Below are 24,763 nucleotides of genomic sequence, written 5' to 3' on the forward strand. Positions count from 1 at the left end.
GAACTTTAATAACATCAGTAAAGACTGCCACATAACCCTGAGCTTGACGCCCTGGGCACGGGACCGGGTCACAGCCGCTCGGAGACTACAACCCCCCCCATCTGATCCGGTGCCGGGTATTCCCCTCAAAAAGGAATATGTCCCAGGGGGCGCGTCAACTTTGGCGTAGTCGGCAGGATTACGTGCCCGCAACACCCGGGTACTGCGTGCCTGAAGAAAAGTGCAAGTTTACCTCAGAAAGAAGACTCCTGCCGGTTCCGGAGGGTCCACGCCATCGGACTCCATCACCAGTCGTTTCCCGCCGATTGTCCGCCATTTCCAGCTTGTTCCCGCCATCTGCAGAGTTTCCCGCCACTGGGCGACGCTTCCCGCCAAAACCGCAGATTTCCCGCCTTGGAAGAGCAGCGGACGCCATTATGGGCGTACCAAAGGAGGGCAAGAGGCCACCTCCCATCGTGGGCCAGGACAGAAAATGGCGCCAAAAGTGGAAACCGCCCCCACCAACAGAGACTGTGATGCTGGAGGTGTCTGTCAGCGTGAAAGAACTACCCCTGGAGCTGACAGTCACCGAGTTGCCCCGGGACCGCCCTCGGAGGGGGAGGAGACGAAAGAGAAGAGAAAAGATGGGTGTCGCTTGGAGCAGTCTAGAACGAGCGCACCCGGAGGCAAGGTGTCCAGAGCGAGAGCACCCGGAGTCGAGAAGAGGAAGAGTAGACCCGGGAATGGAGCGGCAGCAGAGCAGCACCGGCCCGCTGGCCAGGAGCCTGCAAAAGGAAGAAGGAGGAGAGCAGAGCAGCACCGGCCCGCTGGCCAGGAGCCTGCCGGAAGCAGAGCAGAGCAGCACCGACCCGATGGTCAGGAGCCTGCTGGAGTCAACAACCCCGCTAGGCTTAGCGGAGATCCTGGCGCAGCTTCCCCGAGATCGGGAGTGCGCGCGGAGTGCCCTGGAGGGCCTCGCGGGAAGGATGGCCCGAGTGCAGAGGGAGATCCTGGCGGAGTGGGGCCGGGAGATGGCCCAGCAAGCTGGAATCCGTCCACGGAACCCGCTCCCTTGGAAGAAGACACCGACTACCTCTGCGGATGACGCGGGAGGACCCAAGGCCGGAGACGGCGCAGAAGAGGGAGCGAGACGTATGGCAGCAGGTAAGGGGGACGCCTATACCCCATACCGGAAGACCACCTACCTGCCCCAGCTCCCCGTCGCAGAGCCCGAAAGTCCCCCTGCCGTACCCGAGACCGCCATGACACCGCCACCGACTAGGCCCCGACCGGAAGCCGCCGTCGCGACCCCAGTGACGTCACGCGTCGTGACCCGGAGCGTGGCGCAGGAAGAAGAGCCTCCGGCCTGGTCACAGGGCCTAGCGTTTCCGGGCGCCGCATCCAAAGCAGAGCCATCTACCTCCGCGGAGCCTCCGGCCTGGTCGCAAGGCCAGGTAACCCAGGGCGCCGCCGTCCTAACGGTGCCCTTCACCTTCCAGGTGCCCCAGGCCTGGCCGCAAGGCCTGGGCAACCCGGGCGCCATCACCACCGCGCCCGCGCCCGCAATACCAAGGGTGCCACACCTGGGGGAGGACCTCTTCGGCCAGCTCACATGGCCGGACGGGCGGCCCTTCATCTGGCCCGAAGGGTACCCTGAGCTAGAGCGGCAGCAAAGACTAGGGCCCTTGTGTGAGCCCCTGATCCCGGCTCCAAAGCCCGTGACTCGGGTCTCGCCTCCACTCGAGGAAGCCCAGTTCGTGTGGGACCCCACGGGAGAAGATTTGATGGGGTTCACCGGAGAGACTCGGGCAGCTGCAGCAGAGCGTACCGAGTGTTGCCGTCAACAGCTGGCAGAGTTCAAGAGAGAGCGGGAGGAGAGGCGGGCCAGAGAGCAATGGGCCCGGACCCGCAGCGCGGAGCAAAAGAGTCGGACCAGAAGGGACCCCTATGCAGCAGATCGTCCCCGTACCATCGGGACGGTAATAAAGTTTAATGCGCAGCATGGGTGGGGCTTCATAAAGGACCGGAACACCATGGGTGACGTCTTCGTTACCCGACGGGATGTCGAGTCTCACCTGCCAGAGGGTCACAAAGGCCGTGACCTCTACGTCGGTGACGAGGTAACGTTCACCCGGCACAAGTGTGCCAAGGGACCTTACGCCCTCCACGTGCATCGCCTGACAGAGGAGGAGCTGCGGTGTAGGGAGGAAGAGCCAGAAGACCCGGACGGGTTCAAGGCTAGGAGGTACTACGATTAAGAACAGTAGTAAAGAAAAACTGTATATAGTTACCCGTCGGGGTACACAAGTAACCGTGGCTGCTTTGAAGTTTAGTCCCCGTTGGGACCAGTGAACAGTTTAACCCGTGTGTCCCTTACCCAAACCAGGCTGAGGACTGTGAGCAGCCATCCCTTTCCCTTACCTGGCCGGGGACTGAGAACGGCCAAATTCTCCTGTAAATAGTTGCGCTTCCTAAGGCGCCCCCTACTGGTTTTATAAGGAACTGCTTTTCAAAAGACTGTCGCACTTTACCTGGTCACGAGTCGCACGGTGACCAGAGGAGGAAGAAAGAAAGAGACGACGAGAATGTTATAATGATGTCTATATGAAAAAGTTATATATATATAATATTTTATATGTTTTATATGTTTATAAAAATTTGTATGTTTTGGTGTTTTTGTCTTTGCAGCCCGAGGACGTGCTGTGGTTTACCAGGGGGGAATGTAGCACCCTGAGGATTCGGCTGCTACAGGGGTATTGCACCTCAACCCAGAGGTGTGATATTCCACTCCCGGGTAAGGAAGGAGTGTGGAACTGAGCTCAGATAGACTGCATGCACTACATACATCCCATTCCAGAGGAGCAGGCCGACGGCACTCCCACTTAGAAATGTGCAGGTGCGACCGAGCCTGTTCCTGGCTGGAGTGGGAGGGGGGAGGAACATCCCATGTAGTGTAGGGGCAGATAGGGGGAGCAGTCTGGGTAGTGGTAGGAGCTCATTGGGTGCTGGTCACCTGAGCTCACACATAGAGGGATATATAAGGAGGGCACCAACTAGGATCAGGGTCAGACGCAGAGAGTAAGTCAGATGCAGAGGACAAGCCTGCAGAAAGAGAGAGAAAGAAACAACAGCCCTGGAGAGAGAGTGGAGTGAAGAAAGACCCAGAGGGGGACAAAGAAGGGACCCAAGAACCCAAATTAGAGCGCCGGGTGAGGAGTCAGCAGAAGGGTACCGGAACCCAAGCTGGTGGGGGTAAAGACATTCCCCAGCCAGAGACCGGAGACCGTGGGCAGTGTCTGTCACGGTCACCCACTACATTCACCCTGAAGGCACACCACATGGAGGGTCAGGGAACCTGAGGCCAAAGGTTGCCCAACAGAAGGCCCGAGGGAGCTGGATTTAGGTGAATCACTGGTGGGGACGGCTGAAGAAAGGACAGAGGGAGAGCTCAGGGCCACGCTCCGGACTTGTTTGGGGGTTGGCCGGATCCAGGACCTGGTGGACGCAGCACGGCTCGGGAGGTCACTTGGAGCTAGAGTGACCAGGAACATCTGCAGTAAGTAAAGACCCTTAACTGCACAACCCGAGTCTGTCATCATTACCGGCTGCACCGCACCACCACAACCCCCATCCTCTGCGCCTGTCCCCTCTGAGGCTATACCCCTCCCGTTGGGGGTTATCCCACCAAGCTGCGCATCCACCATCAGCCTCAGCGGACCCTGCTGCAGCGGCGGCCACAGTGACCGCATCACAACGGGTGGCGTAGTCGACACAACGAACTTTAATAACATCAGTAAAGACTGCCACATAACCCTGAGCTTGACGCCCTGGGCACGGGACCGGGTCACAGCCGCTCGGAGACTACAACCCCCCCCATCTGATCCGGTGCCGGGTATTCCCCTCAAAAAGGAATATGTCCCAGGGGGCGCGTCACAAGCATTGTGTTCACTTGTATTAGCAGAGGTAACATAATATAAATTGTTGCTTTATAATCAACATAATAGTTAGATCTGTCAGATCTTATGGTTGTGTGATCCATTTATGTGCATTTTTTGGTCTTGCCGCCAATATTGCCAACTTTGATTAGGTCATAAATCATCTTAGAAGATCAGTCATTCCGCAGCCAACTGTGTAATGTAATACATAAAGACCGGGGAAGCCTCATAGTCTGAAAATTTTAAATGAAAACCTTTTTCAAAAATACTTTCTTAGCCAAAAACAATGAAGTACGGAAAAAATGTCTTCATAGGTGTCAATGACCACACTGGTGTTCAATGAGAATGAAAATGAAAATTTGGGTCTTATGCAATAAAAAAATCACTTATTGGTCTAAGATGGCAAAAAAAAACAGAGTGAAGCTTTTCATAGGACCAGGGTGTTGCCTCGCCCTACAAATCAGCCTAAACCTCATATTTTGGTGCAATCAGTCAACTTTCGTATGTGTATGGGTGCTTCTCGACTCTTCCTTGATGCTAGATGTTGAGGGAAAACATGGATTGGACATGTTAAATTTCAACATGTCCAACTGATTCTTACTGCAGGAAAATCTATTTCTTATTTGCCTTTAAAAAAAAGCGATTAGTTGAGGGAGCACTTGGTTGCACAAGTATTCATACTGTATGTATGGGCGATTTTAGGGCTAGATCAGTTATGTCTGTGTTGGCCTCCAGCTCCTCCCTAGAATGTCTGTGTCTGCCTCTCGCTTCTCCCCAGAATGTCTGTTTCTGCCTCTAGCGCCGCCCCAGAATGTCTGTGTCTGCCTCTAGCTCCTCACTAGAATGTGTCTGCTTCTAGCTCCTCCCTAGAATGTCTGTGTCTGCCTCTAGCTCCTCCCTAGAATGCCTCTCTGCCTCTAGCTCCTCCCTGGAAAGTCTGTGTCTGCCTCAAGCTCCTCCCTAGAATGTCTGTGTCTGCCTCTAGCTCCTCCCTAGAATGCCTCTCTGCCTCTAGCTCCTCCCTGGAATGCCTCTCTGCCTCTAGCTCCTCCCTAGAATGTCTGTGTCTGCCTCTAGCTCCTCACTAGAATGTGTCTGCTTCTAGCTCCTCCCTAAAATGTCTGTGTCTGCCTCTAGCTCCTCCCTATAATGCCTCTCTGCCTCTAGCTCCTCCCTAGAATGTCTGTGTCTGCCTCTAGCTCCTCCCTAGAATGCCTCTCTGCCTCTAGCTCCTCCCTGGAATGTCTGTGTCGGCCTCTAGCTCCTCCCTAGAATGTCTGTGTCTGCCTCTAGCTCCTCCCTAGAATGTCTGTGTCTGCCTCTAGCTCCTTCCTAGAATGTCTGTCTGCCTCTAGCTCCTCACTAGAATGTGTCTGCTTCTAGCTCCTCCCTAGAATGTCTGTGTCTGCCTCTAGCTCCTCCCTAGAATGTCTGTGTCTGCCTCTAGCTCCTCCCTAGAATGTCTGTGTCGGCCTCTAGCTCCTCCCTAGAATGTCTGTGTCGGCCTCTAGCTCCTCCCTAGAATGTCTGTGTCTGCTTCTAGCTCCTCCCTAGAATGTCTGTGTCTGCCTCTAGCTCCTCCCTAGAATGTCTGTTTCTGCCTCTAGCTCCTCCCTAGAATGTCTGCATCTGCCTCTAGCTCCTCCCTGGAATGTCTGTGTCTGCCTCTAGCTCCTCCCTGGAATGTCTGTGTCTGCCTCTAGCTCCTCCCTAGAATGTCTGCATCTGCCTCTAGCTCCTCCCTGGAATGTCTGTGTCTGCCTCTAGCTCCTCCCTAGAATGCCTGCCGGCCTCTAGCTCCTCCCTAGAATGTCTGTGTCTGCTTCTAGATCCTCCCTAGAATGTCTGTCTGCTTCTAGATCCTCCCTAGAATGTCTGTGTCTGCTTCTAGATCCTCCATAGAATGTCTGTGTCTGCCTCTAGCTCCTTCCCTCTCCATTGAATTTTAAAAGCACCAACTGCCATGTCCTATATCTGTAATGGGAAAATCTGTCTTCACTGAATACAGATTCGATTGATTGAGAGTGAAAGATCAGTCCAGGAGGAGAAAGAAGCCAATTTCTCTGACATATATATTAAAAAGTTTCTTATTTTTATGTGTACTATTGATTTATGAAATAAAAATTAAAATGACAGTTACTTTTTTCAGCTTAAACCTGCAGGACCATACTTAAGGGTCATTATAATTTTCAACTAACGAAGATCTTATTAAAAAAATCTATATATTTATAGAGATCTGGAAGAGTGAACTTTCCGTTACACCATAAGAGAAGAAAAAAATTTGAGCCATTACATGAAGTCATCTTGGCGCTGCATGCTTAGGTAATCTTGACTCTTTAAATCAGATGGAAGAAAAAGGAAAAAAATAAACACCCTTTATGAAAACACTTCTAGCGCATGAGATTATTTGCTTCACATGTTTCTGAATGGTCTGTTGAATCCAGTGTAAATGTGACTGTTTTGTGTTAAGCTTCCCTCCAGGAGCGCAGTGTGCTGCAATCTATGTTCTCCGCAGAGCTGGGAGATCAGTCTCTGGTTGACATTATATATGCTGTAAAATGGAAATTTCGAGATAAGCTTCCATTAATTTGTCAGGCATCTCACATAGACACGTACTTTATCCTTCTTTAGAGCAGCACTTTTGCTTTTAATCATTAATGGTTGAATAACAATGAAACACAAGTCAATTGCACAGCTCTGCATTCTGCTCTGCTGTACAGCTCACTGTAAGGCTATGTTCACACTGCTAGCAGTGATTCGTTAGAACGGATCCAGCAGCAATCCATTGACAAAAAAAGTTGTGTAGACACAACTTTTTATTCCGTTTTTAAAAAACTGATCTCTTTATGGACCTTGATTTGTGCAGGCAAAAAATATTCTCTTAGCATTCACCAAATCCAGACTCCATTAGATATCAGATAGGGAAGTGTGATCCGTCACTGCACAGAACACATTTCCTCTAGAGTCCAGTGGTGGCGGCTTTACACCACTCCATCCGACGCTCAACATTGTGCTTGGTGATGTAAGGCTATGTACCTTCACACCTGAAAGGCTAAGACCATACACAAAGGGTAGAATTTTCAACATTCTGCAGCAGAATTTTGGCTTACTTTTAGTTTTTAGATGATATTTAAATAAATGTTGTGCACTATTTCTAAAGCATTTTCCAGCAAATCTGTCGTTTTTATTGAGTTCATTAAAACAGGCAGATCCCTGGCATTTTCATAGTTTTAGCCATACTTACGAAATTCAGTTTTCTTTTAAATGTCACACAAAATGTGGCAAAATCACTCCAGAAAGGCGAGGCATAAAATCAGTTCTAGACAGGAATCCTTCATCCAGATATGTGCCAAATTTATCAAGCATAATGCAGTACTTTGATAAATTTGGCACAAATAAAGCCAGATGAAAAACTGACTTCAAAAACTCCTTTTGTGATAAGAAAAAATGTGTATATATCTATCTATCTATCTATCTATCTATCTATCTATCTATCTATATATATATATATATATATATATATATATATATCAGAAGGGGGAGGCTAAAAACCTAAATGATTGATCAAAAAAGTCTGCAAATGTAAATAGTGAAAAACTATTATTAAAATTCATACAGGCAAGTTGGGGGATATAGGGGACACATGCAAAAAGTTAACGTGAAAAAATCAGCACAACAGGAAGGAGTATAATACATATGTATTCAAATACTATCAAATCTCCTATGTAACTATACAGCTAGAATTGTGTACATAATTGTATATGGAACAACTCCAGGGCAGCATGGCTTCAAACTGGTTATATGGATTTAAGTGTAGGCCATAAAGGCCAAAACACGGTGCTGCACATGAGAAAACTTGGTATTTAATTACGTGAGGCGAGTGCCAACCACTGGAGAGTCCACAACTCGTGTGCGTCAACCCCGACGCGGGTTTCGGGACAAGCCTTTTGTCAAGGGGCTTAGTGATCTGTCCTTAGTAAGAGTAGGCAGTAAGTAATATGGATAATACACATATACTCGTAGATTGTGAGCCCTCGCGGGCTGGGTCCTCGCTCCTCCTGTACCAGTCGCTGTCACATTGTGTTCAAGATTATTGTAATTGTTCTTGTATTATACCCCTTTTTCACATGTAAAGCGCCATGGAATAAATGGCGCTATAATAATAAATAATATATATATATTTATTTATAGATATTATATATATATTACTGTACAGACCAAAAGTTTGGACACACCTTCTCATTTAAAGATTTTTCTGTATTTTCATGACTTTGAAAATTGTACATTCACACTGAAGGCATCAAAACTATGAATTAACACATGTGGAATTATATACTTAACAAAAAAGTGTGAAACAACTGAAAATATGTCTTATATTCTAGGTTCTTCAAAGTAGCCACCTTTTGCTTTGATGACTGCTTTGCACACTCTTGGCATTCTCTTGATGAGCTTCAAGAGGTAGTCACTGGAAATGTTTTTCACTTCACAGATGTCCCCTGTCAGGTTTAATAAGTGGGATTTCTTGCCTTATAAATGGGGTTGGGACCATCAGTTGTGTTGTGCAGAAGTCTGGTGGATACACAGCTGATAGTCCTACTGAATAGACTGTTAGCTGCTTTTTTCTTGCCATAATACAAATTCTAAGTAAAGAAAAACGAGTGGCCATCATTACTTTAAGAAATGAAGGTCAGTCAGTCTGAAAAATTGGGAAAACTTTGAAAGTGTCCCCAAGTGCAGTTGCAAAAACCATCAAGCGCTACAAAGAAACTGGCTCACATGAGGACCGCCCCAGGAAAGGATGACCAAGAGTCACCTCTGCTTCTGAGGATAAGTTTATCCGAGTCACCAGCCTCAGAAATCGCAGGTTAAAAGAAGCTCAGATTAGAGACCAGGTCAAATGCCACACAGAGTTCTAGCAGCAGACACATCTCTACAACAACTGTTAAGAGGAGACTTTGTGCAGCAGGCCTTCATGGTAAAATAGCTGCTAGGAAACCACTGCTAAGGACAGGCAACAAGCAGAAGAGACTTGTTTGGGCTAAAGAACACAAGGAATGGACATTAGACCAGTGGAAATCTGTGCTTTGGTCTGATGAGTCCAAATTTGAGATCCTTGGTTCCAACCACCGTGTCTTTGTGCGACGCAGAAAAGGTGAACGGATGGACTCTACATGCCTGGTTCCCACCGTGAAGCATGGAGGAGGAGGTGTGATGGTGTGGGGGTGCTTTGCTGGTGACACTGTTGGGGATTTATTCAAAATTGAAGGCATACTGAACCAGCATGGCTACCACAGCATCTTGCAGCGGCATGCTATTCCATCCGGTTTGCGTTTAGTTGGACCATCATTTATTTTTCAACAGGACAATGACCCCAAACACACCTCCAGGCTGTGTAAGGGCTATTTGACCAAGAAGGAGAGTGATGGGGTGCTACGCCAGATGACCTGGCCTCCACAGTCACCAGACCTGAACCCAATCGAGATGGTTTGGGGTGAGCTGGACCGCAGCGTGAAGGCAAAAGGGCCAACAAGTGCTAAGCATCTCTGGGAACTCCTTCAAGATTGTTGGAAGAGCATTTCCGGGGACTACCTCTTGAAGCTCATCAAGAGAATGCCAAGAGTGTGCAAAGCAGTCATCAAAGCAAAAGGTGGCTATTTTGAAGAACCTAGAATATAAGACATATTTTCAGTTGTTTCACACTTTTTTGTTAATTATATAATTCCACATGTGTTAATTCATAGTTTTGATGCCTTCAGTGTGAATGTACAATTTTCAAAGTCATGAAAAAAAAGAAAAATCTTTAAATGAGAAGGTGTGTCCAAACTTTGGTCTGTACTGTGTGTGTGTGTGTGTGTGTGTGTGTATATATATATACATATATATATATGTGTATATATATATATATATATATATATATATATATATATATATATATATATATATATATATATATATACATACAGGGTGGTCCAAAAGTAGGTGGACAGAAAGTGTAATAAGGTTATGAAGGGGGAGATTTATCAAACATGGTGTAAAGTGAAACTGGCTCAGTTGCCCTCAGCAACCAATCAGATTCCACTTTTCATTCCTCACAGACAATTTGGAAAATGAAAGGTGGAATCTGATTGGTTGCTAAGGGCAACTGAGCCAGTTTCACAGATCTAGTTTTCACAGATAGATCTCCCCCAAATCTGTTTTCTTTTCAGATAACACATAATGGCAAATAATTTACAGATCAAAGAAAATGGATTTTAACAGAGTATTGGAAATCTCAAAATGCTGAAACCGTTAGAGCAAATTGGGTTGAAACATTTGGTACTCAAGCCCCAAAGAGACAAACCATTTACCGTATTCGTGACATATTCAATGCCACTGGCTCAATCCTTAATGCTCCAAAAACTGGTCGACCCAAAACAGTCTGTACAGAAGATAATACACAACTTGTTGCTGAAACATTTGTTCAGAGACCAAAAAAGTCCACAGAAGAGCTTGGAGTTTTCTGTCCACCTACTTTTGGACCACCCTGTATATATAAAAAAATACTTTGCAAATAGTCTTTAATAAAATACTTACACACAATAATATATATATTTTATTTTACTGAAGACTATTTGAAAAGTAGTTTTTATTTTGTTTTATTTATTTTAGATGCACAATAATAAGAGTAATGTCTACAAAAATGTCCAAAGCCCTTAATGAAAATCATGTTGAGTGTTTTGTAGAAGTGCAACATGTGGGCCAAGCAGGGTCACGACTCTTCTGTGCGAGACATTTTTATCCCTGCAGAGCGTTATCTTGCCTCTAATTGATAAATCCTTAATAAAGAGCTGAACCATGCTGACATTGTGTATTAATGCAGTGGCGGCTTCTCTATCAGTGTGTCATATGGTCGTGATTATGAAATCCGTCTTGTATATGGCCGTGAGTGATTCATTACCGCACTGTGTTCATTATACACTTAAGACTCATCTGTTCGCTCTCAAGTAGATTTTTTCTATTTTCCTTATGCAGTTGAATGCTTAACATTTCCTAGTCTGTATGACGGCACCTCTGCTGTAATGGATCATGATGTGCAGTCATGTAGTAGGGCAGGTTTGCTTACGTATGGTATGTATCTATGTTCTGATTACCTTTGCTGAACCTATGATGATGCCTTAGGGAAATGCTTAAATATAATGTTCCCAATATGCCCTGAGCAAAAATCAGCAAACTACAAGACTAATAAGTAAACCTAAACGGTCATATATTAGCTGGAAGCGCAAAACACAGCCAACCTACAAAGAATACTTCCATACAAAAACCTTATTTAAATAGTTAATCTTTATTTGTATACAAAGAAATGATAAAAACAGGTAAAAAAGATATACTGCAGAATGAAAACAGCTGGTATACAAAACCTATGTGTGTCACATGCATAGAATAAATTCAGATTAAATACCATATAAATATGTTCACTTATATGCGGAGAGACATATATACACACACATGCCCCCTTAATATATACAAGTAAAGATAAATAAACCAATATAAATACGACATCCGTAGAGAAAAAGCATGTATATTAATGGAGATTGTAACTGCGCTATGCCGAAGAAGGTCACTTGAACATTTTGCCTAGGTATTTTAATTTGGTAAACAAAACTGCAAGTGCAAGTGCAAATAAATTCTAAGGCAACCGCAAGTGCTTCTTGGTAAAGCAGATAAATATATATGCACACATGTGAGAAGGTCCACACTATAGTTGCCAGACACAGCCCTCTAACGTACGTTTCGCGTGTCTTGCTTCCTCAGAAAGGGCGAACATATGTGCATATATATTTATCTGCTTTACCAAGAAGCACTTGCGGTTGCCTTAGAATTTATTTGCACTTGCACTTGCAGTTTTGTTTACCAAATTAAAATACCTAGGCAAAATGTTCAAGTGACCTTCTTCGGCATAGCGGAGTTACAATCTCCATTAATATACATGCTTTTTCTCTACGGATGTCGTATTTATATTGGTTTATTTATCTTTACTTGTATATATTAAGGGGGCATGTGTGTGCATATATGTCTCTCCGCATATAAGTGAACATATTTATATGGTATTTAATCTGAATTTATTCTATGCATGTGACACACATAGGTTTTGTATACCAGCTGTTTTCATTCTGCAGTATATCTTTACCTGTTTTTATCATTTCTTAGTTCATCTTTATTTGTATACAGTTTAAATGAGTTTCTGTATGGAAGTATTCCTTGTAGGTTTGCTACAAGACTAATAAGGTTAGCTAAAGTAGGGCGGGACCATCGTCATTCATATGGCATATGTAGCAATATTGCATATCATCAAATGCGGATATACCTAGAAATCAGAGTTTTATAGAGTTCTTATGCGGCAGGCATACTCATTTCAGAATGGTTATATAATCTCCACCACACTAACATGATTTACATACATCTCTCTGCCGCTGCTGAGATCTCACAATGCTCAGTGCAAGCTGCAACTGTCAGGCTGGATGGACAGAGACTGAATACACTTGCTCACTCTTTACAGCATTCATAAAAAGCTCATTTTAATATATCCAGATTGTACAGACATTCTAACGTATTTTCAAAGTAAGTACACCAGCCTCATCAGGCTTAACAGATCTATTCAATAATGTATGCAGTTTGTATTGTGAAATCTAGAGACAGGTCTGCTTAAAATTGGCGCTTTTTTGTGCCATATGGGGCATTTATTCTCTGATCATACAATCCAGACCAAAAGTTTTGACACACCTTCTCATTTAAAGATTTTTCTGTATTTTCATGCCTATAAAAATTGTACATTCACACTGAAGGCATCAAAACTATGAATTAACACATGTGGAATTATATACTTAACAAAAAAGTGTGAAACAACTGAAAATATGTCTTATATTCTAGGTTCTTCAAAGTAGCCACCTTTTGCTTTGATGACTGCTTTGCACACTCTTGGCATTCTCTTGATGAGCTTCAAGAGGTAGTCACCGAAAATGGTTTTCACTTCACATGTGTGCCCTGTCAGGTTTAATAAGTGGGATTTCTTGCCTTATAAATGGGGTTGGGACCATCAGTTGTGTTGTGCAGAAGTCTGGTGGATACACAGCTGATAGTCCTACTGAATAGACTGTTAGCTGCTTTTTTCTTGCCATAATACAAATTCTAAGTAAAGAAAAACAAGTGGCCATCATTACTTTAAGAAATGAAGGTCAGTCAGTGCGAAAAATTGGGAAAACTTTGAAAGTGTCCCCAAGTGCAGTTGCAAAAACCATCAAGCGCTACAAAGAAACTGGCTCACATGAGGAACGCCCCTGGAAAGGATGACCAAGAGTCACCTCTCCTTCTGAGGATAAGTTTATCCGAGTCACCAGCCTCAGAAATCGCAGGTTAACAGCAGCTCAGATTAGAGACCAGGTCAATGCCACACAGAGTTCTAGCAGCAGACACATCTCTACAACAACTGTTAAGAGGAGACTTTGTGCAGCAGGCCTTCTTGGTAAAATAGCTGCTAGGAAACCACTGCTAAGGACAGGCAACAAGCAGAAGAGACTTGTTTGGGCTAAAGAACACAAGGAATGGACATTAGACCAGTGGAAATCTGTGCTTTGGTCTGATGAGCCCAAATTTGAGATCTTTGGTTCCAACCACCGTGTCTTTGTGCGACGCAGAAAAGGTAAATGGATGGACTCTACATGCCTGGTTCCCACCGTGAAGCATGGAGGAGGAGGTGTGATGGTGTGGGGGTGCTTTGCGTTTAGTTGGACCATCATTTATTTTTCAACAGGACAATGACCCGAAACACACCTCCAGGCTGTGTAAGGGCTATTTGACCAAGAAGGAGAGTGATGGGGTGCTACGCCAGATGACCTGGCCTCCACAGTCACCAGACCTGAACCCAATCGAGATGGTTTGGGGTGAGCTGGACTGCAGAGTGAAGGCAAAAGGGCCAACAAGTGCTAAGCATCTCTGGGAACTCCTTCAAGATTGTTGTAAGACTATTTCCGGTGACTACCTCTTGAAGCTCATCAAGAGAATGCCAAGAGTGTGCAAAGCAGTCATTAAAGCAAAAGGTGGCTACTTTTAAAAACCTAGAATATAAGACATATTTTCAGTTGTTTCACACTTTTTTGTTAAGTATATAATTCCACATGGGTTAATTCATAGTTTTGATGCCTTCAGTGTGAATGTACAATTTTCATAGTTATGAAAATACAGAAAAAACTTTAAATGAGAAGGTGTGTCCAAACTTTTGGTCTGTACTGTATATATCATTAAATAAGGCACAGGGCAATAATTAAAAATAAGGCACAGAGCAATAATACTATTTTTTCAGTAGCTGTTTCCCACATGTCCCAAAGAAAATATCAGTCTATCATTACCATTCACAACGGAGAAGAAATACGGGATGCACGGCCTCATCAGCTGAAAAAACATAGTATGATGCAACTGGTGAGCGGCAGACAAGCTCCTGCCAGGCTGAGACATGATGAAGTGATTGGCTACATTCACTATTGTTAGAAAGCTCTGATTTGCTTTACTAATTAAACTCCAGAATTTCATCATATTTGCAAATGTATAGAAGATGAACCAGAACTACCATATTGGATACTGGCGATAACCAAAAACGTTTGCCAAAACCTACATCAAGTCTTCCAAAAGCATGTGGGAACATATGTTATGGAGGGCGCCAAAGTTGAACTTTTTGGCCATAATTCCAGTACACTGGGCATCGCGAAAGAACATCATACCCCAAGTAAACCATGGTGGAGGCAGCACTTTGCGTTAGGGTGTTTTTTTGGTAGTTCTTTTGGAACTTGGGCTTTAGTCAAGGTGGAGGTTATTATGAACAGTTCGAAATATCAGTTAATTTTGCTACAAAACCTTCAGGCCTTTGCTGAAGAAGATTTTAACCTTTCAGCACAACAACAACCCTAGGCATACCTCCAAATCAACAAAATAATGGCTTCACCAGAAGAAGATGAACGTTTTGGAATGGCCCAGACCTGAATCTAATTGAACATTTTGTGGGTGACCTGAAGAGGGCGCTGTACACAGGAGATGCCCTCGTAATCTGACAGATTTGGAGCTACTGCAAGGAAGAGTGGGCAAAAATAGCCAATTCTAGATGCCATGCTGATAGGCTCCAGTCAAAAAGACTGAATGTTGTGATAAATTCAAAGGGGACTTCAACAAAGTATTAGTTTAAGGGTGCAGTCAGACTGCCGTATTATTCACTTGAGGATTGCAATGCAATCCTTGGACTGGCCGTCGGAACTCCTGAACTGAGCGTGACAGCAGGTATTACTATACAGCTGTCACACTCAGGCCAGGGGAGCAGATGACCAGTCCGAGGATTATGATGCGATCCTCGCGCTAGTAATACAGCCGTTTGATTGCACCCTAAGGCCACGGCCCCACTATCAGTATTCGGTCAGTATTTTTTTCTCTGGAGAGGGAGCTAAAACCAGGAGTGGGTGATAAATGCAGAATTGGTGACTTGTTTCTATTATACCTTTTCTCAGATTGTTCCTCACCTGTTTTTGGCTTCCACTCCTGAGAAAAAATACTGACCGAATACTGACCAAATACTGATAGTGGGGCTGTGGCCTAAGCGTGTGTATATTTATGCAACCACATTATTTTATTTCTTTATTTTCCTTTTTTTTTCCACCTGAAAAGATTTAAGTTTATCTTTTGATTAATTTGAACAGATTATGGGCGGAAAAACGTTCTGAAATTATTCTTCTTTCTATGTTTTTTTTACATGTCAAAAATCTGGCATTTTAACAGGGGTGTGTAGTCTTTTTATATCCATTGTAGTCCAAATGCAAAATAACGATATCTGGTACAAGGTAAATTGATAACTTAAGTTTAATATTTGAGATTTTAAACTCAAGAGCTCGAACCGATTCATTGAAACGCTCTGTCCATGTCTTTGCGTTACATGGACTGTAATTCACTATGTGCTCAGTGATGGCGCTATTTGAAAAATGAACACTTGCTGATGCATTTCCATGCAGAAACCAAAAGTCATTTTCCAAAGCAGACACCCTCTTTCTGGATGTATATTAGAGGCAAGGTTGGACACACTATCGGTGCAACCTGTGTAGCCTTCCAATGGCCTAAGTGGTAATGGGGCCCATTACCACCTCCAAAGCATGTGGAATTGTGCATTATGATGAACTGTCTGACAGTAAAGGAACCATATATTGTTTTTGCAATATATGGTCCCTTCTTTTCTGTCTGTGTCCGCCACTGAAAGGTCTAGCAATTTTTTAATATAGCCATGAACAAGATGGAGTTTTCTGATATGGCAACATGCCAAATTCAGACATTGCTTGTTTTATGGCAGCCTGTGTTTTCTCCATCAAAGTGCAGACTAATGGATTTGCAGAGCAACAACTGAAATTAATAGTTCCTCAAAACCGTGCAATCTTTTTATAAGTTTTGTTCTTCACAATTTCCATGTGGAGATTTGCATTAATTTTATTGTTTATTTTGGTGAATCACGTTGCATTCTACAGTATTCAACTCCGTTTCGGTGGGCTACCATCCATGGGAACACACGATGATGGTCAATTGAGCAGCCTGGGAAAAATCAACACTTCCATCGTCCAGGCCCCTGTTGGCCAATCCTTTGGTCCAGAGGTTTTCCCCGTACATTGAGTCACATATAGAGATGAGCGAACCCAAACTGTAAAGTTCAGGGTTAGTACCGGACACGGACTTCTCCTGGAAGTCCGTTTTACAGTTCAGGGAGGAGAGACACCCGATGAACCTGAACTTCCACGAGTCCACTCATCCCTAGTTACATTTCAGTGATATATCCAATGTTGGAGGATTTGGACTTTATGGCAATGTTCAAATACCATTTCTGGTAAATTCAGGAAATATCCTACTTCGGGACGTAAAGACTCTGCCTTTTTTTGGTCCTTTTGTTGCTGACTGTAGGGAGAGCAGATCTCCTGAAGTGACCATCACTATAAGCTTCAACCCAGAATCCTACTTCAATAAGTAATGGGTGATACTTTAAATCTCCCAAGCACATGGTGTCGATATGTCATCTTCTCCTGCCGGCCTCACGTTTGGCCATACCCACCATGGAGTATGGACACTTGCGTTAAGCAGTCCCTGGCTGAAGCCTCTACATTTTCTCCTCTTCACAGTAAGGCTCTGTACCCGTGCTTGAACTTTCTGACACCATCCCCGGTCTCCTTTTTGTCTCTTCATTGAGCCGCGCTCTCCCCCGCTGCGACCAGCAGACATTGGGGCATTTCTGTCTTGTATTGCCTTTGTGTGCTCATTAAAAAAGAATCAGAAAATCTATTGAGTGCACGTTTAATGTAACACAGATGTGCGCCACACTACGCTTTGCTCTGCTTTTCAAATTTTCAACTTTTTTTTTTTTTCGAGATTCATCAGTGTTTCTTATTATTTACAGAAAGAAACTTGAGACAGCGGAACAGACTGTAGTTTATAAGAAAAAAAAAACAAACCATGACATAGTGTGGAATGTGGCTCATCTTCCAGACCAAACTGACCGGTTTGGCAGGCACTGACGGACTGTGACAATCCGCGCTGTTCATTCTAACACTTGGAGAAATAACTTACGTGTAAAACCCCATTACACTTGAGGGTCCTTAGTGACAAATTCTATTACCAAGTTGAATGTTATGCTACCAGGAGTTGCTGGATACAGAAGTATCTTTGTTCTCAGGCCTGATTATTCCCCTCTCCCCCACTTCCTCGGTATACATTCCTTTTAACTTAATACTAAAAAAAAAACTTTTTTGGAGCCCAGTGAACTCTATTCCATATGCAAGAATATATTTTATAGCTTTTCCTTTTAAATCAATAGAAAAGAGAGAGGGAGAGTTACATTTCATGGAGCGGGATCTTTGGTGTTCTTTGTTCTCCCCTTTGCATTTGATTAATGTCATATTTGCCAGTAGTAAAAGCCAGTTACGGAAACGTTTGAGTATGTGTTGGATGGATTTTCTTTTACAGCTTGGCTCTGATCCTTCTAAGGTACAGAACACTGGCAATTTTAACAGCAGAATCTCCCAAATCCTTTCCAGGACTCGGCTAAAGTATTCAACTATTCTTCAGTTTGGAGCATTTTGTCCTCATCTGGTGGTGTCCACCATCGGTGTCCACCATCGATGGTTACCTTTTGATCAATATTTTTGAACGAAGGACACTTTTACCTAAATACACTTCTAATAGTTGAAAAACTTTTTCTCTTTGTGTCTTTGTAGAATGCAAGTTCAGAGGGTAAGGAGACCACGTTGTTGCACAAGTCCTCAGGGTCTTCTTCCAAGGTATTCCGAAACCCAGGCTGAGGGACAGGAGCAGCTGTTCAGACTGACAGACAACATCCAGGATGAGTTGTAAGTACCACAGATTTTTATCAGTCTAATGGGTCTAATTTTTTCTGCTTGTTATCAGTCAGCAATTTGTGTCACTGACATATCTAAGACATGACTGGTGACATTCCACATTCCTTCACGTATCTGTTGAGGAGACTAAATATTTGTTCACTGGAACTTTTCTATAAATTATTTTTTTGCTACCCGTTTTGTTCTGGGGCAATGATGCATACCTTATTGGACATGCTCACAGACAAATGAGAAAGTGGAGATATCAGTCAAACATCAGCTAAGATCTCATCCCACCCCTATAAACACACACTTGTGGCTTGATTGAGCATGTACGCTTGGTCTTATTGGTGAAGAAAGAAGTCTGCTGTCAAATTCCTCTGTCACCCAGGGCAAATACCCTACAACGCCCATCATGGGTAAGGTACACTGATTTGGCATAGATCAGAGGTCTTCGTTCTGCATCTTTCCAGCTGTTGCAAAATTACAATCCACAGAATTCTGTTTGTTGCTGCCAGGGGTACTTTTTGTCTGTAGTTTTGCAGCAGTTGAAGAACTACAGGGTTGAAAAACTAGTGCCGGTAATGGTCTTAAAACTGGAGTCTTAGGCCCTGATTCATCAAGACCGGTGATGTTCTCACCCGTTTTGATGAGGGGGCATGTAGGTTTCAGATGCTCCTGGTTCATTAAGAGGCGCCCACCTCTTAAGACGTTACTGATTCATTAACGAGTGGCCTCCATATGCCACGCCAGAAATCTTGCTCCAGTCCTTGACCGGAGTAAGATTGTTTTGGCTTAAGTTGTGGTGTCACTTCCCTGTTGTGCTCGCAGCTCTGCCAAAATTGTCGTGAACACACCAAAATTTACAAAATTTTTGCGAAATTCTCAAGTTTCACAAAAATTTTGTGACTCTTCAGAGAGATTTACTTCAGAATTTAGGCAACATTCCGTTGATGAATCGGGGCCTTTACGTGTAGTTATTTTAGTCAGTGACTTGCCATTTGTCATTTACCCTTTTATTCTTACTTTACAGTTTCATCGCTGTTGACCACATTGACAGTTACTGCGTGCTGATCTCATCCAAAGCTGTCTACTTTCTGAAATGGGGCGAGTACGTGGACCGCGATGCAATCTTTTTGGAAATTAAGTATGATGATCTCTATCACTGTCTTGTTTCAAAGGACCACGGGAAAATTTATGTTCAGCTAACAAAGAAAGCCGACACAACAAGTAGTGGAATAGCCATACCAGGGCCGTCCCACCAGAAACCCATGGTAAGAGGTTTTTCCTACACTGACTATGTATTGCCTTCTATTTTTTCTTTTTGCATTTTTGGATACATTATTTCAGAGCTGCTTAATATCAAGCCACTGACGGCAGTTTTTGTTTTCCTTGTGACCCACCATGGTGGTAGCAATATTGGATTGCCTAAAACATGCTGTTCTCTTGTATATGTAGGACTATTATCAGAGCAGGTGTATAAGGACATGGACACCTTTTGGGGATTTTATTTTATTATTATTATTTTTTTTTAAACTTAAAGGATTCTGTTAGCTCAGCACGACTGATCAAACCAAGCACTCGGTGCATCATGGCATGGCCAAACAGTTCCCACCTACTTGTCTTCCATCTATCTTCGCCCTTACCTGGCTCTATAAAGCCAGGGTTGTCAGTCAAAAAGAGGAGGGCGAAGATGGTGGGAAGGTGCACTTAAATATTTGGCCACGCCGTGATGCACCAAGCAGCTGTCCTTAGTTTGAACTGTCATTTAGTGCTGACAGTCCCTTTAAATACATCTATTGTGAGCTAAAATCTGTTTGCAATTGGGTTTCATTAAAAATTTTGTTTGCCTGGCTTTTACAGACTGTTTCCTTGCACATTGGTGGCTACTGATAGTTACTTGAGAATCCCCTTTATGAGCACAAAGTTCACCTCAACTTTGATGTGGTCTGTGGTTATAAATCAGTACAGAGGCGCTCAGAAAAGTTTTAAACTCCCTCTCAAAACAAACTTAATGGATACTTCGTTAAGCTCATTCTTCAGACAGTGAAACACAAAGGTTATTGAGGGCAAATTTTGTAAAATTTTAATGAAAAATGGTTTCAAAGTTTGAGATAGGTTTCAAGTCTCACAAACGGTGGTAGTCAGTACAACCGTAATGTGTCAGCAGTTTTGCATCTTCTTGGCCATGATGATTACCCAGTGCTGGTGTCGGGAGTGGAAGGTCATGCAAGTATGCGATTTGCATATTTCCGGACACATTCCTACTAGACGTGTCTGACACTTGTATTGAGCGAGGACACGAACATCTAGTTGGCATGAGACCACATGTATGCAAATCACATAATTGCGGTCATTTTCCGGAGAATCCTCAGAGCGCGCAGTGCACGCACTGTGAGGATTAACCAGTCTGCAGTCACATAGGGTGACTGCAGACTTGTACCCTAAGGCCAGACGACCCATTTAATCTTGATGTCTAATCAAATCCCAAGCAACGGTTTTACTGAGACTACTTGAATCACATTTTTCCGACTGACTCTTGCAAGTGGGATCACCAGCGTTGTTTGGTTGTGTTCTCATCTGCCTTGGAAAATGCATTGCAATAGATATTTTTGAGTTAATGGGGTGAGTTTGGCGCTATTGATACCTATCACATGGCAGATCTGTTGTCAACAGAAACCATCATGTCAAAGTAATCCGAGCTGTAGAATTCAGGCCCTTTTAGATAGGAATCCCGTTCCTAGAAACTCCAGTTTCCTTATTATTGGCTTGGCTAAACGTTTTCCGCAGCACTTCGTCCCGTGTAAACAGGACATGTGCTGCTGATAACATGATGTTCTTTGCGTGTTTCTCGTTTTCAGGTCCATGTAAAATCTGAAGCACTTGCCGTGAAAATATCCCAAGAAATAAACTACGCAAAGAGTCTGTACTACGAGCAGCAGCTGATGTTAAGACAAACCGAAGAACAGGAGAACTTGGACTTAAACTACTAAGAAAGAAGAAGCACAGAAGTCCAAGCATCACCCTGCCAGGTTCACACGGGCATGTAATCTCCTGTAACATACATGTGTGTGAATATGTACACCTATATATCCATATGGCTACAGTACTACTATTGTCCGAAGAACACTACTGCCTTTCCAGTATACTGAGGTGGGGGTGGGCTGGGGGGATAATTTATATGCGGGGTAATTACTATTTAATATGGTAAATAATTATAAATAGATGCACTTGAATCAATTTTGAAGAAATACCTTTATTTTGCTAAATCTGTAAATATTGTACATCTATTATATGATGTAAATATAAGAGAAAATGAAACACCGGATTGTGTGACGCGTCACATTTGTTTATATTAATTCATTTGATCACTTGCACTAGATCTACACAAATCTGCGGCCCGACACATCCTATATCCCAGCGTTCGTGTCTGTCTCAATATGGAATATGTTATGGACACCCCTTTTCTGGAAGAGCTAATTTGGGGTAAGGCACAAGGAGCCGGCACTGGTCAAATTAGGAGCGAAGCATCGGAGACCAGAGCATACACAGTCAGTTTACAAAGCCACCTGTCCCGTACACAAGGACAAGGGTGGGGTTTTAATGTACTCACAGAAATAGGGACGTTTCAATACATTATTAAGGGATAACTTTTCTCCTTGTGGCGAGTGACAAGCCAGGCCTGGCATGTCAGAGTGAGGAGACTTCTACACAATGCATGCTCTTCTGGGAAATTAAATATACAAATTGCCTCTTCAGAGAGGAAGAGGACTTGAACTCTAGTTACACCTATTAGGCAGCCCTAGAGTTCAAGTCCTCTTCCTCTCTGAAGAGGAAATTTACATATTACATTACCAAAAAAAAAATATGTAAGTTATCAGCACAAAGGTTGTAAATCATAAATTATGATAACGACCCCCAAGAGCTGGACGTTCTTTAGCATGCCACATCATAGGATTCTTCCTTCACAAATAATCAGTACATCTCATTTCTGCCCTGAGCAGACCAGATCAACTGTAAACTAATAAAGCGGTAACAAACTGGTAAGGAAATCCTAGAGAAATGAAATAAATGTACAGTCATGAAGCTGTAGGCCACACAAGCTCAAGGAAGAGGGACGTTATGTGTAAAAGAGTAAGTAAACCCTGATCGGCTTCTATTGCAACATTCACCAACAACTACTAGGAAAAAGATTGTTGCACGAATTGTCCTAGAAGAGCTTTGTGGATTGAGGTTTGATCAGATCATGGATAATTGTAACACTATGTTCTCATGCAGCATTTTTGCTGCATTTTTTCCTGCAGCCAAAACCAGCTTTCTTAGTAGTAAAAACGCCCGTTTGTAGAGTTTTCGCACCATTTTTAACATGTTATTTTGCAATGTTTTGTGGGTGCAGATTACATGTGAGTACATGTTTAATAAAGTTAATTTTATTCACCAAAAATGCTGCAAAAACGTTTGTTAATTTTTTTTGCCGTATTTTTTCACTTTCACATACTTTCTATGGGTAAAAAAAAACCGCTAGAGGAATTTACATGCTGCAGTTTTCAAATTCAGTCAGGAATAAAATAACAAGCGTGTGCATGAGATTTCTGAAATCTCATAGCTTTTGTTGGTAATATAAAATTCTGCTTTAACCCCTTTATGATGTGGTCAGTAATAGTACTTACCTGTGCCCTGGGCCTATTGGACCAGGGACGTACTATTACTGACCGGCGGTCGCCACCAGGTGTCAACTGATTCTGACAGCTGACACCCGGTACTTTGTGCCAGGAGCGGTCCCGCACCGCTCCCGGCACATTAACCCCCAAAATGCTGCTATCGAGGTCGATTGCAGCATTTCAGGAGCAGGGAGAGGAAAAGCAGCCCCTCTTACCTTGGATCGGAGACCCCAGGCTATAGGGCGGGGTCCCGATCGTTGTCATGGCGACCTGGTGTCGTCATGGCGACATCTGGGTCACCAGGCCCCAGCAAGTTAGTTTGATCATGCGCAGCGCATGATCAAAGTAACTTGTGTCTGCAGGGCTGACAGGTTATAATGTATAGCAGTGGTTCTGCACTGCTATACATTATAACTGCGATCAGACTGCAGAAAGTGAAAGTCCCATAGTGCGACTAAGGAAAAAAAAAAAGGAAAAAAAATATATATATATGTTGCAGTCATAAATATTATTCTGAAAAAAAAACAATAAAAGTACACACATTTGGTATTGCCGCATCCGAAACGACTTGACCTATAAAACTGTCCCACTAGTTAACCCCTTTAGTGAACACGGTAAAAAAAAAAAATGAAGCAATAAATGGTGCTTTATCATCATACCGTCGAACAGAAAGTGGAATAAAATGCGATCAAAAAGACTAATATAAATAAAAATGGTACGACTGAAAACGTCATCTTGTCTGGCAAAAAACAAGCCGCCATACAGCTCCAACATCCGAAAAATAAAAAAGTTATAGCTCTCAGAATAAAGCGATACAAAAACAATAATTGTTTCTATAAAATTGTTTTTATTGTGTAAAAGCGCCAAAGCATTAAAAAAGATTTAAATGTAGTACCGCTGTAAACGTACTGACCCGAAGAATAACGCTGCATTATCAATTTTACCACACGCGGAACGCATACAAAAAAAAAAATCCTGAATTGTTGCTTTTTGCTTATTCTGCCTCCCAAAAATCGGAATAGAAAGCGATCAAAAAATGTCATGTGCCCGAAAATGGTGCCAATAAAAACATCAACTTGTCCAGCAAAAAACAAGCCGTCACATGACTTAGTCGGCTGAAATATGGAAAAATTATAGCTCTCAAAATATGGCTTTGCCAAAACTAGTCTTTGCAAAAAAAAAAAAAAAGTTTTTTTTTGTGTGTGAGACTGTCAGTCATAAAAACCCGATATAAATCTGGTATCGCTGTAATCGCACCAACCCGAAGAATAAAGCCGTCTAATAACTTATACCGCACGAGGAACGGCATAAAAAATAAATAAAAACAGTTCTTCACCTGCTGCTGATTTGTTCATTCTGTGTCCCAAAGATCGCAGTAAGGCTCGGCTCACATCTATTCTGCGCTGAGCTCTTACACCGGGGTTTTCATGTAAACCTCTGAAATACGTGATTCAGACGGAACCCCCGGCGGAAGATTCCCTGTAATGAGGCAGATGAAGGCACCGTGGACACCGTCTGGCCTGTGATCCCACGGTGTCCATCCTTTTATTAGGCATGCATAAAAGTGCCGTCGGCCACAATTTTGTGAACCTCTGGGGAAAAAAAGGACACCTCTAAACAGAGGCCTGACAGAGTTCAGAGTAACTCTGCTGCCTCACTAAAGTGAATGGATCCCTCGAGATAGGGTTTGGGTAGGGTTAGGGTTGTGTTGGGGTAAGGATTAGGATTGTTGGGGTTAGGCTTGTGTTGGGTATAGGATTAGGGTTGTGTTGGTGTTAGGATTAGGGTTGTGTTGGGGTTAGGGCTG

General features: G+C 43.4%; 1 protein-coding gene across 1 annotated transcript in view; it reads left to right on the forward strand.

Annotated features, from left to right (window-relative positions):
* VPS13D (vacuolar protein sorting 13 homolog D) overlaps window positions 1–21,620 on the forward strand; it is a 225,904-nt gene extending 204,284 nt beyond the window's left edge. The window contains exons 66-68 of the mRNA XM_073655412.1: window positions 18,176–18,307; window positions 19,329–19,569; window positions 21,157–21,620. Of these exons, the coding sequence (XP_073511513.1) occupies window positions 18,176–18,307; window positions 19,329–19,569; window positions 21,157–21,288 (505 nt within the window). The 3' untranslated portion in view covers window positions 21,289–21,620. The remainder of the gene's footprint in view (window positions 1–18,175; window positions 18,308–19,328; window positions 19,570–21,156) is intronic.
* The last annotated feature ends 3,143 nt before the right edge of the window (window positions 21,621–24,763 follow it).

Source organism: Phyllobates terribilis, unplaced genomic scaffold, assembly GCF_046119375.1.
Source record: "Phyllobates terribilis strain yellow unplaced genomic scaffold, ASM4611937v1 Scaffold_12__6_contigs__length_324123572, whole genome shotgun sequence".
NCBI classification, from domain to species: Eukaryota; Metazoa; Chordata; class Amphibia; order Anura; family Dendrobatidae; genus Phyllobates; species Phyllobates terribilis.